At 43.7% G+C, this 19,288-nt stretch overlaps 1 protein-coding gene across 1 annotated transcript; it reads right to left on the bottom strand.

Moving 5' to 3' along the window:
• Positions 1-565: 565 nt before the first annotated feature.
• LOC134369066 (testis-specific Y-encoded protein 3-like) lies at positions 566-10,514 on the bottom strand. Its single transcript, XM_063085258.1, has 8 exons — positions 10,448-10,514; positions 8,422-8,561; positions 7,762-7,917; positions 6,940-7,017; positions 6,699-6,810; positions 6,459-6,604; positions 6,273-6,354; positions 566-708 (listed from the first exon to the last, which is right to left on the bottom strand). The coding sequence occupies exons 1-8, from the start codon at positions 10,512-10,514 to the stop codon at positions 566-568; spliced, it is 924 nt and encodes a 307-aa protein (XP_062941328.1).
• Positions 10,515-19,288: the final 8,774 nt, after the last annotated feature.

Here is a 19,288-nt window from a genome sequence, read left to right as displayed (position 1 = left end):
CTCATAGGAAGCTTCTGGGATCTTCAACTGGAGATTCTGGAAAACTGTGGGAGTAAAGCAGTCTGGATCTCTAAGGAGCAGCAATCCCACAGGCTGAGGAGATTGGGGGTCTCCAAGGCCAATGAGATTTGGGGTCTCTCAGGCTGAGGTTCTGGGGGTTTGGGGGTTGAGGGGATTTGGGGTATCTCAGGCTGATAGTATTTGGGGTTTTTCAGGACAAGATTTTGGGTCTTTCGTGCTGAAGAGATTTGGGATACTCAGGTCGAGAGGCTTTGGGATTCATCAGGTAAAGGGAGTTTGGGGTCCCTGAGGATGAGAGGATTTTGCATTTTTGAGGCTGAGGAAACTCGGGGTCTCTCAGGCTAAGGAGATTTGGGGTCTCTCATTAGGGGGCATTAGGCTCTCTGACACTGACGTTATTTGGGGGTCTTTGAAGCAGAAGGACGTTTCCAGGCTGAGTAGGATCTCTGAGCTCGGGGAAATTCAGTCTCTCTGTGGCTGCGGTATTTAGCGTTTCCCAGGCTTGAGGGGAATTGTGATTCCTCAGGCTTAGGGTGTTTGGGCTCTAAGCATTAGAGGATTTGGCGTTCCTGTGGGTGAACAGTAGATTTGAGGTGTCTGAAGCTGAGGTGCCTCGGGGTCTCAGGCCGAGGGGGTTTGAGGTCGGTCCAGGGTAGCGGATTCGAGGTCTCTTGGGGATCAGGGGATCTGGGGTTTCCCAGGCTGAAATTTGAAGGTCTCGGGCTAAAGGTTTACAAGGGTTTCTTACTGCACGGCAAAGACTTCCCGAGTTCCTGTCAGTCTCCCTGGCTTTCTCCTGCCCCGCTGCCCACCCTGACTGGCGCCGGCTGGGATCCTCTCTGGTTGAAACGGCCACGCAGCCACCGGTACCACCAAACCACCTATCAGAGTTGTGACCCAAACGCTCCCGCCAATGAGCGATCAGAAGGACATAAAGGGGCGGAGAGTAGGGAGGAGCCAAGCCTGTCAGTAACAGGCTCCCCTCAGTCCTAGGCTCGGGTGGTAAGGCGGGACCTGGTCTTTCCCGCCTTGTGGACAATCCGCCCCAAACCTCAGGGACTGGCCGCTCTGGGTGGATCCCTGAAGGGGTGATTGGATTATAGCACCATGCAGTAGTGAATGGTTTAAAAATGGTGGTGAGTGACGTGGTTCTGAGGACTTTAAAAGAAGAGGAGAGTCTGTCTCTCTGCTCTCTCTCTCTCTCAGCTTCCACCATCTTGCAGCGTGAGACCCCCTGGGTCACTGTTGCCACCACCAGATGGACTTTGGACTTCCCAGCCTCAGAAACTTTCGCAATAAATTTCATTTTCATTATAAATCACCCAGTTCAGGTATTTTTTTATAAGCAACAAAAACAGACTAATACAGCAAGCTTTTCTCTCAGGCTCATCTTTAGGCTTCAGGTAATCCACAAGAGAAGACTTGAGCAGATGTAAACTGCTCGTATAGTTTTGACGGTGTACCAAAATTCTGAGCCAATCTGAAAAGAACAAGACAGCATTTTTTTATTTATCCTGTCTTACATTTTGTTCTGGGCACATAAAGAAATGTCTCCCAAATTACTGCTTAATGGAACAGAGACATCAGTGATTGCACACGACAAGTATGGTCTACTCAAAACAGTTTTGAAAAGTAAGTTTAAAAAATCGACTATAATGATCAGAAATAAACCATGGTGAGGGAGAATAACGTGTTCTCCAAAATTACTACATTGCAATAATCATAAATTCCAGTTTTCAAAAACAAAACAAAACAAAAACCTAACAAACGGGAAAACTTTTCAAAGCATGCAAAGAAACATGAAAGCACTTCCCATTCACGGGAAAATAGTAATGATGATGATGATGATGATGATGATGATGATGATAATTTAAAAAATGGTGGGTGGGGAATCCCAGCCAATGAACTTATTAGACAGTCTTTAAATCACCCAAAACAACTGTCACACATATGTCCAAGAGGTAAAGGGAATGATGCACAAAGAAATAAAAGAAACCAAGGGAACAATGTCTAACCAAATAGAGATTCTCAATAAGGAGATAGAAATCAACAGCTCGAAAACCATAACATGTGAATTGACACCTTCACTAGAGGTTTCAAATGAAGGTTTGAGCATGCAGAAGAAAAAATCAGAAAACTTAGTTAGGTCACTTGAAATGATCCTGTATGACGAGCAGAAAGAGAGAAGAAAGAAAAAATTAAACACAGCCTAGGAGACTGTGTGATCCCCATAAAGCAAGCCAATTGTATTAATCCACTTCTGTTGCCGATAACAGAAAACCTGAAACTGAGTGATTTATAAAGAAACAAAACATGTTTCTTACAGTTCTGGAGGCTGGCAAGTCCAAGGTCCAGGAAACATATCCGGTGAAGGCCTTCTTCTTGGTGGTGACTCCACAGCAATGCAGGCTGTCACAGGGAGAGAATGGGTGAGCAAGAGAGCTAACCTGCTCACTTGCTTTCCTTCTAAAGTTGTCAGAACCACACCCATGATAACTCATTACTTCACGGACAAGGGCATAGTACTCACAATCCAATCCCTCCTCAAAGACCCTATCTTGCAAATATTATAATAGTACTTCCCACTCTCTTAGCACTGTTACAATGGAGGTCAAGCCCCAGTGAGTTTTGAGGAACAGTCGAAGCCCAGAATGACAGTCCCAGAAGAGAGGCTAAAGAGAAAAGGGCGGGAAAACAAACAAACAAACAAACAAAAACAACAAATAAAACCACATTTCGAAGAACAATTGCTCGAACTCCCAAAATTCTTGAGAAGACATGAAAGTTCAGATAGAATGTTCTTTGGCTTAGAAGCCTTTAGACCAAATTATCTCTTCCTGAAGCCCTCACATTTCTTCAACACCCAGACCCTGTAGGCAGAATAGGCTCACACTGTTACCTGCCCTTTCTGAATGCCCTGTTTAGTTTATGTCCCCCTATCACTTCTCTGCAGGAGGTCAACGAGAATAGAGATTTTTTGACACCTTCTCATGCAATGACAAACCCATACATAAATAGCTTAGAACAAACAAATCATAAAGAAATTGTGCATAGATTAAGTTTATTAAAGGAATAATCCAGTTAAAAACTGGAGGGGCTGTGACCATCAACTCCATTCACCACTGCACTGTGTTTACAGAACACTTACAAGTAAACCTGACAAGTAAACCCAAGATTCCCCCCCGCCCTTGAAAACGACCTGACGCATTCCCTTCAAAGCGTTCATTCTCTTCTGGGGGCGGGGGGTAAAGGGGGCACAACTAGGAGGCGTAGTTGTTACTGACTTTTCCGAAAGCCTCTCTTATGTGATCCAAGTGGGATTTATGCTCCTCGTTAATTTCAGTGAGTGCACAAGCTATCCCTGTTTCTAAATATGTAACAGGGTTAGTTATGCCGATAAGTAAAGCATTTCCGTGACTCACAAAAATAACTCACAGATAATCTCAGTTAAAGGAGATAGACGGATTTGAAGCAGAAATGGAGAAAACAGCCAAATTCACTTGGAGACAGACTCAGACACAAACTATATATGAATGAATGAACAAACGGTAACAGTGGCAGATAGCAAAGCAAAGAGATGAAAATATTGAAACAACTGTAGAGATGTGAGTGTTCAGTTTACATCAGCAAGGATAAATGATATCAGATGATAAAAGTATAGGCAGAGTCAGAGGAAGAGACACACACTCACACACAGAATGAGAAAGAAACCTGGGGAAATGTAGACACTCAATTTGAATTTTAAACAGAGAATACCAAGACACTGACATCAGGAAAAACAAATGTGGTTCAGAGATATCAAGTCAGAATGCTCACAAATTAATCATGTGATTATGAGGCCCACATGCACTGATACTCCATGGAAGGAAGCATTAGGGAAAATGTACAATTTCACACTTCTTTTGGTAACCCCAAAACAGCAGGACCATGTGAAAGCAGTAATATGACTGAATTACACCTATGAGTCAAGGACGAAACTCAGGAAGCTGCATTCTCTTGGGTGGACATGACCAAGCCACTAGGCAATAGCAGTTTAGTCAACAGTAGACAACTACGGTTTTGCTAGACCCTCCATGGAAGTTCTCCTCACATTTCACTCCAAGAGCAGCTACAGTTAAAACTGGCAACCAAGGGCTAGCGGGAGATAAGTATTTCGAGAACCCTTTCCTAACCTTTTCTCCATTCATTAAACGCTAAGTAAGACCCCTAAACTTGCAGCTAAATACTCAGAAAATGGCACACAGAAATCTGCTGACCTGCTCTCATGCAGGGCTTCTGGAACTGCTCTCTTTTACAAGCACAATGGACGATAGGTAGCAGCACATGGCACCGGAAAAGGTTCCTGCTGTTTGGATCAAGATGGACCAAGTTGCTTAGAAAGCCTGTCCCGTTCTTTCCTTTTATGTTAACCTTATGCACAACATGCTGAAAACACCACAGAAAATGAAAGGTTTCTGGGTTCCTAATACGGTGTGGGGTATCATTTACTAAGACAACATTCTCACTGGAGTATACCAAGAAAGGAATGTACTCATAATGGCTTTACCTATTTACATTTTGGGATCTTCACCTAATACACAGGGTCTTGGGTAAAAGCTTAGACCATCTGAAAATAGGAATATTAAGAATAATGTCTACATCTAGGATCATCTAGGGACAGACAGCACATGGGTGAAAGTCTAGCAGTTGTATATTTAACCACTCCACCTCCCTGCTCTGTTTATATTTTTTGCCCAAACTCAGTCACCTGGAAAAACAACGGGACTCACAGACAACTACAAGGAGACCCGCTTTTTCCCAAAAGTTTATCTTTTCACTTAGTCACCTTTGCCAGAAACAAAGCCACACCTTCACTGCCTTCCCTCATCCCTTTGTGTCCTTTCCCACAGTCCCTTCATATAGCATATATTCCCATTTCTTAAAATGTTGCTGGGAAGCCTGGCCCTGACAGGATGATTGTCCCAGCAAAGCACTGTGCATTCATCTACCTAAGGATGACATTTGGTTCAGAAGAGAAACAAACTTTAATATTTCCACCTTGAATTCTCTTAACGCACAAGAGAGGATATTTGGAGTAGCCCTGAGCAAGAAAATTTCACCCTGATTATCTTACTTCTGTAATCACTAGGTCCTTTCCTTGAACTACCCTCACATTCCTGGGAAAAACAAGAAGTGTCAAACTAAACTGTTTCTCTTTCCTTTCTCCACAACCCCCTGCTCTGTGGGGAAGGAATAAAAAAAGTCCTCAGACGGAATCCCAAACCTTGGTTTATCTGCTCTCTACAACTTTATAAGCCCATATCCTCCACAGACTGACAGTTCCTGGACAAAGAATTAAAAATCCCACATGGATTTGACCTATGTAGAATCTCACCCCGATCCGGTACACAAGCACACACACAGAGACACATATGTTTGATGGTGTTTATTTCTCCTTCACACCAATCCGATTTTATCCAAGTGTCTTGCTGTCTGCATTTTTCATCACCTGATCGGCTTTTCTTTCAATCCTGAGCATGAGAACACTGTATCTGAAGTCACTTTTTAGAAGTTCTGCTTTTTTAGGTAAAGTCTGATGCTCCGAGATATTCAACTCAAAAACTTGGAATACTCTAAAACACACAAACACACATAAAAACTCATTTTCTCTGAAAAATGTTAAAAATTGCTTTAATTATGCAAGGTCCTGCCCAGGAAAAACTAGCCCTTCCCCGTTTGTGACCTCTTCAATTTCCCCTTACCATGTGTTAGAAATTGCTCTCCGTAACATCTGCCCCACTGCCAGTGTTCTCTGTATGAGTAGAATAAGCTAAGGAGATAAACAAGAAAATTAAAAGACACTGATTACCAAAATGGAAAATTGATGAGAGAAAGGAATGAGAGACTGTACAAATATCCATAGCCTTTTGTGGAAAGGGTGAAAGGAGGAACATTTGATGAGCCAAAATTTAAGGGGGTGGAGAAATGACTGAGGGTGGGGTTGGCTGTCATGGAATTAAGTTCAGAGAAGTAAAGGATTGAGCTTTGCTTCTGTTCAAACGACTCCGGACACTGACTATAGTGCAGTGGGCTTAAGCTTCCCCAGCTATAACTTGTTTTGCAGTGCAGTTTCTCCAACGTTCCTGTTTCATCTTGATGCCCTGGGTGACCTGGTTTGTGTCATTCCCTGTCTTTCAATTTCTACACTTGTGAAATTAGTGTCCAGGTACCTAAAAACATGCATTTCCATCCCTACTTCCTGAGCTGCTCACCTGCCCTCTCGGTTCCCTGTCCAGGCACCTGCATCCTCATGTGGTACCGCAGGGGATTGAGCCATAGGTCTTTACAGATGATCTGTTAGGGGAACCAGGACAGGACCGCTCAGGGTTCAGACACCATTCCCAAGAAGGCTGGGAACCCTCCCTGGTCATTTCAGAATTTTTGCAGTGAGGCCCTACCTCAGCGATCCTGTTAGATCCTGCAAAGTTGTGGTCAGAAAACCAGTTGAAGAAGTTAACACTGCTGTTGTGGTGCCTGCGGCTATAAGCCTCATGTTCATAATCCTGATACCACTGAACTGGAGTGGAATGAGATGCCCTGTATCCTGCAGGGAAGAAAAGTATACAGGAAGGGGTTGGAGCATGCTGACGATGATAAACCCAACACCTTCACTACCCATCCTGGGATCTACCTCCTACCGGTGACATTAATGAGATATTCCTTAATAATCACTTTATTCCGGAAGTACGGGTTGTTCCGAAAGAACAACATGATCTTGCAGCAGTGAATGGGATGCCTGATTTCCTCCACCTGTCATGACAAAGTGGAGAAGGTTAAAATTTCTTTTCAGGTCACCTACCCTTTTCTGTTTGCCTGAAAGTATTGCTTCTCTTATCCTTCCCCGCTCAACCTTCCAGCCTCAGTCTCACTAGTTCTGACCTCCAAGTCGATCATGTAGCTAAGCAAGTCTTCATCTTCATCCCTGATCATGGCCAACATCTCGGGGTGGTTCACAATCTGCCTCAGGTCAAGGAGCCTTTCCATGCTACGGAAGTAGGCGCTAGAAGCAACTGAGCATGTATAAACAGCTAGGAGAGTGTGTTGCGCAGGGGTCTCCCACACCTCACACATTGTGTCTCCCACACCTTATGCACCGTGCCCTCCCTGCCTTTCATGCGACACACTCAAGGCAATTGGTGCCTTGCGTGGCCTTAAATGGGAGACTGTCCACGTTGACACAGGGAGGGGCTCCTTTCTGAGGGATGCTGAGCTCTATGTGTCCCTGATGTACTAGGGGCAAAAGTGAATCTGCTTGTATCTAAGTATGCACTTTATCAGCTCTTACTGACTAGGGTGGGAATTCATACACTTTCCTACAGCATTATTGTCAGCAAAGCCTGTCCTTCAAACACCTTTTCTACATGAGAACTCCTTTGTGCTATTCACGACACTGATCCAGAATGACTTCTAATTCTCCGCCCCAGTTAGTGTCTCTGTGCCATAAGTATTTGTATTTGCACGAGTGTGGCTGCAGCTCCGTCTTCCCTCAGTCTGTACCTTCCCCCACAACCCCCAAGTAGATGTTTTCCAGTACAGGAATGGAACACTGGTCCTTGGTGCTATCAGTTCCATTCTCTAAACAACTGAGCAACCGGCCAGAAAAGCCTGTATATTCTCATGTTGAGCTGTCCCGTGGATCGATTGCTATTACCCTTGCCCATGCTCCTACTGGTCAGTACAAAGCGAGATTCAAAAGGATACGGCTTTGGCCCAGAAGCCAGGGATGCCCTGGATGATGGCCCTTCGGTGACCGAGATGAGTCCTGCGTCTCTGCACCAGGTTCTGCCTCAAACGAGCAAAGGCCCTCCTGGCTTGGTTGTTCACGGGCTCCAACTCTAACTGAAGGACCTCCAGTGACTACAGAGGGGATAAGGACAACATGGGGCTCCACAGAGTCTGTGTCGGGGTCTTCTATTCAAGCTTCTCCTCAGGCTCTACAAGTTGCATCAGAGTTTCCTCCCCCACGTCTTCTTCCTGAACTTATTCCTCAAATTCCTCCTCCTCCTCTTCCCTGTCAGGCTCCTACACCACCCTCTCACCGTCCATCACGTGCTGCGCCCACTCCCCCTTCCACTGCTCCTGCTCCTCCTTCTCCTCGTCCTGCTCAACTGCCTCCACCTCCTGAATAACATCCACCAACACAAGCACCACATCCTCCTGCTCCTCTGCTTCTCTCTCCTCTTGTCCCTCTTCGGATTTTCCCTTCGCTTCCTGCTCCTCCTGCCACTCAACGACCTCCGCCACCGCCATTACATCCACAAGCACAGCACCACGTCTTCCTGCCCTTTATCCTCCCGGTCCTCGACTTTTCCTTCCTCACAAGCCTCTTCCGGTTTCTCCTCTTTCCTCCTCCACAGCGACCTCCACCACCTCCACTACCTCAAACAAAACTGGCGCCACCTCCTGCCCGGTCGCCGCCGCATCCCTCTCTGCCAAGGCCTCGCTTTCCTGCACAGCTTCAACCCCAGTCCCGGAGGCCTCCTCGGGCGTCCCACCCAACTCTGCCAGGGTCGCACACCCCACGCCATTACTGGCCTCTGGCAGCTGCTCTCCAAGAGGCCTACCGGCCCCTCCCTCCCCAGGGCCCTTTCCCACACCTACCTTTATCCAGGGCTCGGCGGAAGCCCCTTCCTCCCGGGAGCCCGCCTCACTCGCCATGCTGCCCTGGTCCTCAGCAGGCTCAGCTGCGCCGGGTACACAAGGTCGAATGCTTTGAGCTGCACACCCCCAGCAGCAGCTAGAGAAGCCGAGCCGCAGGCAGCTTCCGGCTCTGAGAACTTCCGGGAGCCTCGCGGTGGGTCACGGCATTCTGCTCATGCGCAGGACTTTGGCCCGCTCTGCCGGCTTCATGGCGCCAAGGCACCCAGCCACGCCCAGACCTCTACTGTGGGTCCACGGCCAATGGATGAAGAGGTAGTGGCTGTCACGCAGGATGGCCCCGCCTCCCGTACTCAGGCATCTGGGGCACAACTGCCCCGCCTGCGTGCCCTGGCCATTGTCTCTAGGAAGCCCTCCAAGCTTGCCCGGTGCAGTGCACACACACAGCCGGTTTGCACTTTGTAAAGTCCAATGAGTGTTCCACTCCAAAGTCCATGCCTGCGTCTTGTGTGGCACCGAACCCAGACAACATAAAGTACTTAAGGACACGAAGTGGGCGCATTGGACAGTACTGGGTATTTCAGTTCCAGCCCACAGACAGAATGAGGTTCTCTGAGGGTCGGGCCCATGTGTTGCTCTATATGATGCTGCGCTGGATTTCATCGGGTCTAGAGGCAGAGAGCAGTACTGCAAGCCCTCCCTCAGGATTAGGAAAATTAGGGGTCTCAGAAATAGTGCACGATTGTCTCTGCAAGTACCAGACCCTCTCCTCCTCAGTGCCTGGCACAATGGAGGTGATTCAGCAGAATGTCCGTCCGCCTGCATGCACACATTTATGCAGTGCCTTCCCAGAGACTGAGAGAGCAAGCCGTGGCCTCCTTTCTACCAATGGCAGATGGCCACCGGCCGTTTGTGCTTTGGAAGAAAGGAAGTCGTGCGCAGGTATGTAGGTTCCTCTCTTCGGTATGTATAGTGGGTCGGTAGGTCAAGGGTGTCGTCCAGATCTCCTACACCCTTCTTCCTCGTGATCTTTCTCTTTACTCCCCTCCCTGTTGGGTAGAGGGTACCGATCGTGGTTCCCCATGGGCTGTGTTGAGTGACTGATGTCACTGTCTTGTTTTCTAGTGTCTCGATGGAATTGTACACGGGCACCCCCTTGCTTCACAACTGTGTTTTCTGCCCTTCCTTCTTTATTCTGGTAACCTGGTTTTGCACTTTCACTTGCACAAGTAGACTCCTGGGCTACCTCTTGCAAAAGAGGCAAGGTGAAAGTGACCAGGGCAAAGAGCACATGAAGTACACAGTAAAAACTGCCTGGGACCAAGTTGTGTGAAGTCCTACCTGTCCTTCGACCCTTTTGATGATGACAGATTAGCACCAATTAGTACACCTGTACCACCACATCCTTCTTTCTCGATGCTGCCTGTCCCCAGACACCATGCTTGAGCCTCAAGCACTCTCTGGTCAATCAGCCTCTGAGTCCAACTTTTTCTTCACGACGCTCACATGTTCCCATGGTTTTCCCTGAACTTCCCTGGGAGTGTCCTCACACCAGCTGCTGTGTGAGCCCATGTCTTCAGTGGCTTTTATTTTCTCTAACAAACGTAGAGGAGGCCCCTGGGAGCCAACGAGCTCTGAGATGTTCTCCTTTGCTCCTGACATGCAGAAATGTAAACTGTCTAGGTAAATATCAGGAAGGGGATTTTGAGGGAAGTAGAGTCATGCAAGCTTGTCGAAGCATTAGGTCATCTGAAAGTTAGGAAAAGAGAAGTCATCCTCCCCTCCTGACCGATGGAGACTTTGCACTGCACAGTCATGGACACCGCATGAGAGTGGCTGTCCCGGGAAGTTTCCATGCTCTTGGGATTGTCATTACTGGTCTCTTTTCCAGGAGCGAACATTTCTTAGTATGCCTCCTGGTCTGGGTGGAATGTGAACGCCCTCTTTGATTTCTTTGTAAGAGTCACTACTTTTTTTTCCTAAAGTGTATGTCTTATCTGGACATTACACCACCAAAAGCAATCCGTGAAGCCTAAACACGTGAAATCAATCAACCACCTACCAGAAACATCTTGGTTCATTGAGGTATGAAAGAGTTTCCCTTTATCTCAGTGAAACAAGGTGAGATCTACAAGTCACCCTCAGACGGGCTGCAGAATAATGGTGACCAAGATGAGAGAAAGAGCAGTAAGGGCATGTGACACAGAGTGCTATGGACATCTTGAACTGAAAATTTTGACATGCAGGCATAGAAGACGCGAGACTCATCGAACAATACACCTAGGGAGATCAGGTGACACCGTCTCACTGACACAGACACTGAGAGAGAGAGAGAGAGAGAGAGAGAGAGAGAGAAGCAGAGACTGAGGATATGAATGGACGAGTACGGGGACATCCTCACGTGCACGGTGCACTGTAAAAGAGTAACAAGAAACACCTCATCGAAGAGGACACGAGGAAAGGAATTGTTACAGAGGGAGTGAGCCAGAAAACTCACAAATTGATTAGGTCATTACCCCTGGATTGTGACGGGCTAGGGCCCATTGGAACTGGCATTGAAGAGAGGACAGCAGGGGCAAATCAAACCCATGGAACCTCACCTGGGATAACCCCCTATCATTTGGCCCTGGAAAGATCCCTAGTGAGAATGGGTTCCCCCTATGTGTAGATCTGTGATCCGAGAAGACACTCAGCGTAGTCGTGTTCTCTGGGATGGCACCCGGGACAAAACGTTGGCACATGAGTCTAGAGACGGCTCCCTCAGACTTCCCTGTGCAGTGCACGTCATAGCCCTCCACTTGCACGCTTCATTTTAGGGCCGGGCAGAGTTTAACGGTGCCGTCACTTGTCCCTGCCGGGAGATGACCTTGGTTTAGACAGATGGCTAAGGCTTTCCCCTGCTCTTCAGAGCCTGAGTGCTTTCTTTTCTTTTCTTTTCTTTTGTAAATATAGAATATGGATGATTCTTGTGGCTCATTACTGAAACCTCCCTCCCTCCTACCTCTACCGCCTCCCTCCCAACAGCCTCATGTCTCTTCACTTGTCATGTCAACTTCAAGGTATTGCAATTTTTGTGTCGTTTTCCCTCCTCCACCAGTTTATTTATTTATTTATTTTTAGTTCCCACCAATAAGTGAGAACATGTGGTATTTCTCTTTCTGTGCCTGACTCGTTTCACTTAATATAATCCTCCCAAGGTCCATCCATGTTGTTGCAAATGGCACTATTTCATTCGTTTTTATAGCTGAGTAGTATTCCATTGCGTAGTTGTACCACAATTTCTGTATCCACTCATCCAATGATGGACATTTGGGCTGGTTCCAACTCTTGGCTATTGTAAAGAGTGCTGCGATGAACATTGGGGAACAGGTGTACCTTCGACTTGATGATTTCCATCCCTCTGGGTATATTCCCAGCAGTGGGATAGCTGGGCCACATAGCAGATCTATCTGCAATTGTTTGAGGAACCTCCATACCATTTTCCATAGAGGCTGCACCATTTTGCAGTCCCAGCACAATGTATCCCACCATTCTATATACTATTTTTTTTTTTTTTTTGTCGTTTTTTCGTGACCGGCACTCAGCCAGTGAGTGCACCAGTCAGTCCTATATAGGATCCGAACCCACGGCGGGAGCGTCGCCGCGCTGCCAGCGCAGCACTCTACCAAGTGCGCCACGGGCTCGGCCCCTATATACTATTTTTATGAAGTGCAACTTCTTATTTAGATTCCATAGATGACTGAAATAGCGTGGCATTTGTATTTCTGTTTCTGAAATTTTACTCATAATTTCCTGCAATGTTATCCATGTTGTTGCATATGACAGGTTACTGTTTTTAATGGCTGAATAGTATTCCATTGTGAATATGTGCCATATTTTATTATTCATCTATCCATTCTTGAAAACTTACCTTGATTTAATGTCTTGGCTATCGTAAATGGTGATGCAACAAACATGAGATTGCAGATATCTTTTCAAAATAGTAATTACATTTTCTTTAAATATATTCAAATTAGTCTGTTCCTTGACCATTTTGTTCTACTACTTTTAATAGTTCAAGTAAATTTCATACTATTTTATATAATAGTTGTACTTAAATTTTATTTCCACTGAAACTGTGTGTGAGCGTTTTCTTTTCTCCACATTCTCATCAACACTTATTGGCCATTTTGATAATAGCCACCCCAGCAGGAGCAAGATGATATATCATTTTGGGTTTGATGTGCATTTTCCTGATGAGTAGTGAAGCTCAACATTCTTTTCATATACCTGTTTTTCTGTTGTATGTCTTCTTTTGAGAAACGTCCATTTAACTCTTATAACTATTTTTAATTCGGTGTTTGTTTTATTACTATTGAGTTGTTTTAAGGTTGTTATATACACATATTTTGGGTGTTAACCTTTATAAGATTTATAGTTTGAAATTTTAATTTATATTCTGTAGATTGGCTCTTTACTCTTCTGATTTCCTTTGCTAGTTTAGTTTGATGTAATCCCAATTGTTTATTATAGTTTTGGTTGCCTCTGCTTTTAGACGCATCCCTGAAATCATTACTCAGCCTGATGTCATGAATTTTCTTCAAGACTTTATGGCACAGCCCTGCATTGTCTTGTAATATTTTTATAGTTTATAGTCTTACACTTAAGTTTTTATCTACTTTGAGTCAGTTTTCATAGAAGGTCACAAACAGGGGTCTAATTTTTTCTGCAGGTAGATATCCAACACATTTGTCAGTACTTCTTTCCCATTGTGTGTCCTTGGCACATTTGTCAAAAATCATATGGCTATGAATACGTTTATTTTGAGTCTCTCCATACTGTCTCATGTTTTGTTTCCTTGTTTTGTTTTAATACTAGTCCATTTCTGTTTTGGTTACTATAGCTTTGTAGTATATTTTAAAGTAAGGTGAGGTAACCCCTCCACTTTGTTCTTTTTGTTAAAGATTGCTTTTCTTTTTCGGTTTTATTGGGGGGATTATACAAATTTTAGGACTTTTTTTTCTGTTTTTCTGAGAAATTTCTTTGATATTTTGATAGACATTGCATTTATGTCTACATTGCTTTGGGTAGTGTGGATGTTTGAATAATATTTAGTTTTACAATCCACAGACACAAACTATCTTTTGATTTTTGAGTCTTTCTAAATTTTCTTCATCAATGTTTTATGTTTTTTATTGTATAGATCTATTAGCTCTTTGGTTATGTTTTCCTAGCCTTTTTGTACCACTATAAATATAGTTGTGTTCTTGTCCTTGTTTTTCCAGATACTTAACTAGAGTATAAAGATGTTACTATGTCGTGTATGTTAGTTTTGTGTGCTCCAATTTTACTAACTTTATTTATTATATCTCACAGTTCAGGGGTGCAGTATTGAAGATTTTTATATGTAAGACAGTATTATCTGGAATGAGAAAATGTTTAACTTTTTTTTTTTTTTTTTTTTAAGTTTGGATGCCTTTAATTTCTTCCTCTTTGCTAATTGTTCTGGCTATCCAGGAAAATGTTGAATAGCATTTTTGTCTTGCTTTAAATCTAAGTAAAGTAACTGTAACTTTTCTTTACTCAGAGTGATATTATTTGTGACTTTGTCATATATGGCTTTAATTATACGAAAGCACATTTCTACTACATCTAATTTGTTTGTAGTTTTTAATCATAAAAATTGTTTAATTTTATCACAAGATTTTTTTGGCACCTATCAAAATAATTATAGTTTTGTGTTTTAATTCTGATAATGTGATGAATCATGTTTATTGATTTGCATGTGTTTAATCATCTTTGCATCCCTGGGATAAATTCCAGTTGATCACATTAAATAATCTTTTTAATGTTCTGTTGAATCTAATTTGCTAACATGCTAACATCTTGTTGATAGTTTTTGCCTCTACATTCATTAGGTTAGGTAATTAGTGTGTAATTTTAGTTGTTTTTGTTGTTGTTTTGTCCTTGTATGGCTTTGTTATCTGAATAATTCTAGCATTATAGAATGATTTTAAAGTACTTCTTCCTTCTCAATTTGAAAAAAAAAAGTGAGAAGAACTGGCATTTTACGTTTTAAAATTTTTGGTAAATTTCAGCAGTTGAGCTGTCAGAGACCCTGAGCTTTTTAACTTTATTTTATTTTTTGTTGTTTATGTTCATATTTTTTTCGCTATTGAAATATAACTGATTACACATATTTGTGGGAAACAGATTGATATCAGTACCTATGTACCTATGTGATGATCAAATCAGGATAACTAGTACATTCATCATTCTTTGTGACCCTTTTCCAGTTTCTCACTAATCTTTCTCCCCCTCCCACATTTCCACCCCTAGTAACCACAGTTATGTTCTCTCCTTTTGAAAGTTCTTTATTGTGATTGTTGTATTTTTACTACTTATTTATTTATTTGCTTTTTAGCTCCCATTCATGAGTGAGGACATGTGGTATTTCTCTTTCTGGTGCCTGGATTATTTCACTTAGCATAAATTTCACTAAGAGTGAAGAGATCCTTGTGAAATGTGGAAGGAAGAAATGGAACCACAGAAAGAAGAACAGGGCATCCAGCCTCAGCCACACTGCAGTATTCTGGCCTCGAACCAGGTAGAGAGAAGGTAAGCTGGAAAAGACCTCAACAATTCCCATGACTACCACAAATGCCAGTGATCGCCTACTTGGGGTAGTCTCCAAATAGTTTTGGATCTGAACTCATTCAGCACTTGCTCTCTACTTCCCAGGTGGGCAGACAGACATGCTGAGTGGGAAATGCACTAAAGTGGAGTGGTTCTGCACATTTGTCGCCAGCCTTGCATAGCCTGCAGCAGCTGAATCAAGAAGTGACCCATGGCCCATAGCTGAACTAGTAGCAGCCATTGCTCTCACTATGACCCTCCACATGGTCACATGAGTGACACCAGCAGGTCCGTGATCCTAGGTACATGGTAGCTGGACCCCTGTGCTGGGTTGAGTGTGCCTGAGTCTCTTTGTCTGGAGACACTGTTTACATTCTATAGTTCTCAGGTGTTAGCAGGACCAAGGCATAAGCTGCATGCAGCCTAGGGCAGACAGAAAAACTTAGACCCTAGAGACTGAAATCACTCAGTACTCCTCCACCCAAGGTGAGCAGGCAGACTGACTGAGCAGAAAGTCTGCTGGAATTCAGCAGGTCCCCACATTCACAGTCTGCCTTGTGTGACCCATGGGGACTCAGGCCATGGGTGCCCACATGGCCAATGGATAACTTAGCAAAAGCCTCACTGTAGAGGATTTTTAAAGCAAATGTACTTCACAGGGCCTGGTTTTTCAAAGCCTTGCAGTTTCCAATATTGACCTTGAAGAGGACTGGAAATTTTCCTCAGGCTACAAAGTCTCCATTGTAAGATAAAGATTTGTGGCACAGCAAGGTTGCTGGCTCAAGGACAGACCAGTTACTGATTGTTATGTAAAGATACTGAGAAATTGCTGTAAGAAGGTATGTTTGCTAAGATCAAGCTTTTGTTGATAGGGCCACTTATTTGCCTTACTGGGATGTCATCTGATTTGTTTCACTGAAAGTTACCAGCCTACCTATATTGTTAAACTATAACCCCACCTATGTTCTCTTCCTGTAACTTCCTGGTCTGGAAAATAAATGCAGGAAGAGAACCCCAATTCGGGGTTAATTTCCCAAGGAAGGGATGCCTCTCGCTTGAGCATCCTGGGAAGATTAACCACTTTGTGGTCTCTCACGGGTCAGAAGAGATGGGCTTTGAATAATCCTTTGCATCCAGGGGAAGTAGGGTGACAAATCCATGGGGGACACCTCACTTCCCTCCAGGGCCATCCACATACTTACATGGCTACTGGAATCCCAGCCATTTGGAGCCTAGACCCCTGAACTATAAGGGGCAAGTTTGGATCCCTTCGTCTGGAGGAGCTTCCTGCATTCTACAGTGCTCACATAGGCACCAGCAAGGTCAGGACACAGGCAGCTTGGAGCCTAGGACACAGAGAGTAACCTAAACCCCAGCCTCTGAACTCACTCAACACCCTTCTCCCCAGGCAAGAAGGCAGACTGGCTGATCAGAAAATCCTCTGGAGTGTAGCAGATCCCCACAATCACTGTCTGCCTGGCGTGGCCCATGCAGGCTGAGCCCATGGGTGCCTGCACAGCCCACAGTTAACATGACAGAATTCCTGCCTCCCCTGCAACACGACACATGGTAGCATAGGTGCTGGTAGGGCCCAAATCCCAGCTAACTGGAGCCTAGACTCCTATGCTGGACCCAGAGAATCTGAGTCCCTTTGCCTAAAGGCACTGACTGCATTCTGCAATGTTCATTCAGATGCAGGTGGGACCAAGGTGCAGGCTGTCTGGAGACTAGGACAGATGGAAGGACTGAGACACAACATCTGAACATAGGCAGCACTCACTCCCCAAGTCAGGCCTCGATAGTTCTGCTAGGCTCAGGTGAAAGCTTGTTGGCTCACATTGGTCTCAACAGTTATTGAATAGCAGCTTTCTGTTTTTACAGCATTCCTCCAGACAGGTGCTGGAGGAATCATTCACATAGGCATAGTTCCGGCTCAGCTGAGCCTGTGGCCCTCTACAGACCTACCAGGAACTGCTACAAAAGTATACATCTATGCACTGACTGACAGCAGATCATGAATCCCAACAAGAAACCCACCTCAGCCAGACACTGCTGAATGACCCTCCACCTAGGTGACAAAGACATCCACTGACAACTCAGATTGAATACAGTTGAAGAAGTTACCTGAAGGCTGCACTACCACTCACCCAGATCCAAAATTAAAACGTTCAACCCAACTGACAATATAGAGTATTTCTGAAGGAAAGTCTCTGCATAAAAAGCCATGCCTAGAATTAAATGCAGTGACTATGCCACCAGATGCCTAAATGTCAATGCAGAGATATGAGACACAAGAACAAACAGGGAAGCTTGACTCCTCTAAAAGAAGACTGTAATTCTCTAGTACCAGACCACAAACAACAGGAAGTTAATGATTTGCCTGAGTGGGAATCCCAAAGGGCAATACTAAGGAAATTCAAAATGATGGATGAAAAAAATAGAAACCACAATTAATTCAAGAAGAAATTTGAGGACATGTATAAGAAGTTCAACAAAGAGATACAATTGATTTTTTTTTTTTTAAATCAAGCAGAAGCGGAAACTGAGAGGATAAACAGCAGGAAAGAAAAAGTGGAAGAAGGAATCTCCAAACTAGAAGTCAGGCTTTTTGAATTAATACATTTGGGAAAGAAAGAAAAAGAGAAGAAAAGAAAAAGGAATTTTGAAAAAGACATTCCCTACAAATAGAAACTGAAAATGAGCAGGAGTTGCCATACTTAGATAACATAGATTTCAAACCAAGAACCATAAAAAGAAAAAAAAGACAAGGGTAGTATATAATATATAATATTAATATATAAAAGAATCAATGCAGCGAGAAGATATAACAATCATAAATATATATAAACCCAACATAAGAGCACACAGATATATAAAACAATTTTATTGGATATAAGGGGAGAAATTGACCCCAACCCAGTAATAGCACGGACATTAGTATGCCACTTTTCACTGTGTGATGGAGATGCAAAGATTGGTCAGAGCCCAAATATTAAGAGCATTGAGAAGCCCAAAGGGACTGCACTGAGAAAACTCCCTCAAGAAGGGAGTAACAAGGCACAGCCACATCAATATTTGCTTCAGCTTTTATTGTAAAGACAAGGAAATACAAGAGAAAAAACAAATTAATCAGTCATTTACCAAAAGAATGAAAAGAAATTGGTATGGGGAAATTTCTGGAAAACATCTTGAGAAAAAAGGAAAGGGAGTAAAGCTGGACAAGAAATGACCTTAATCAATGACCTTCTTATCTAATCTAGCAGAAACTATTTACTATTTTCAGCACATGCTGTTTTCAGGGCTTAGGTTCTGCATAACTGCATTTAGGATTTTTGCCTTTTGTGCACTCCCTGTTCTTTGTCAAGCCTATGTGCTCCCACATATCCCCCTTTTTTTGTTTAAGCAAATCTAAATCAACAGGGTGTCTGAAGTAGGTTCAGGAAGTGAGTAATATGGAATCTTTTGAAGTACAGTCAGCATGGCTTCTGCATGGAGAGTTCTTTGGAGAAAGGTGCATAGTGCCTTCAGCACTTAAAGAAAACACAGTAAAAATAATGTACCAATACCAGCAATAATCTATATTCTCACATTGAGTCCTGAAAACCAATTAGCAGGATAAAGCCAATGATCAAAAACATTTAACTGATTGATGGTTGCATTTTGTGTTTCCTCTTGAAGTTGAAGGATCTTCTTCTGGAGCTTATATTTAAGATTATCTCTACTCAAATCAGAGTGAAAAGCTCCATGTAATAACCATTGTACATCCTCCCAAAATGTAGAATTATCAAAAAGAACAGGAGTGATACATATCGATCAATATCCAGCATCACAGTTAAGTTGACGTTGTGTCCAAAGTGCTTGCTGATGTGCACCTAACCAAGATACAGTGGCTTCTAAGGCACTTAGTCTTTGTAAAATATCTTGGGCAATTTTTGTTTGAGTTAAATGTTCAGAAGTTAAATTTTTAAAAGAACCATTTGTTTTTTGAGCTGTCTGAATTAAATGAGGCAATGCA

The sequence above is a fragment of the Cynocephalus volans genome, unplaced genomic scaffold, assembly GCF_027409185.1.
Source record: "Cynocephalus volans isolate mCynVol1 unplaced genomic scaffold, mCynVol1.pri scaffold_35, whole genome shotgun sequence".
Classification (NCBI taxonomy): Eukaryota; Metazoa; Chordata; class Mammalia; order Dermoptera; family Cynocephalidae; genus Cynocephalus; species Cynocephalus volans.
Note: the sequence above shows the minus strand (reverse complement) of the source record. Positions and strands in the feature narration are given on the sequence as shown.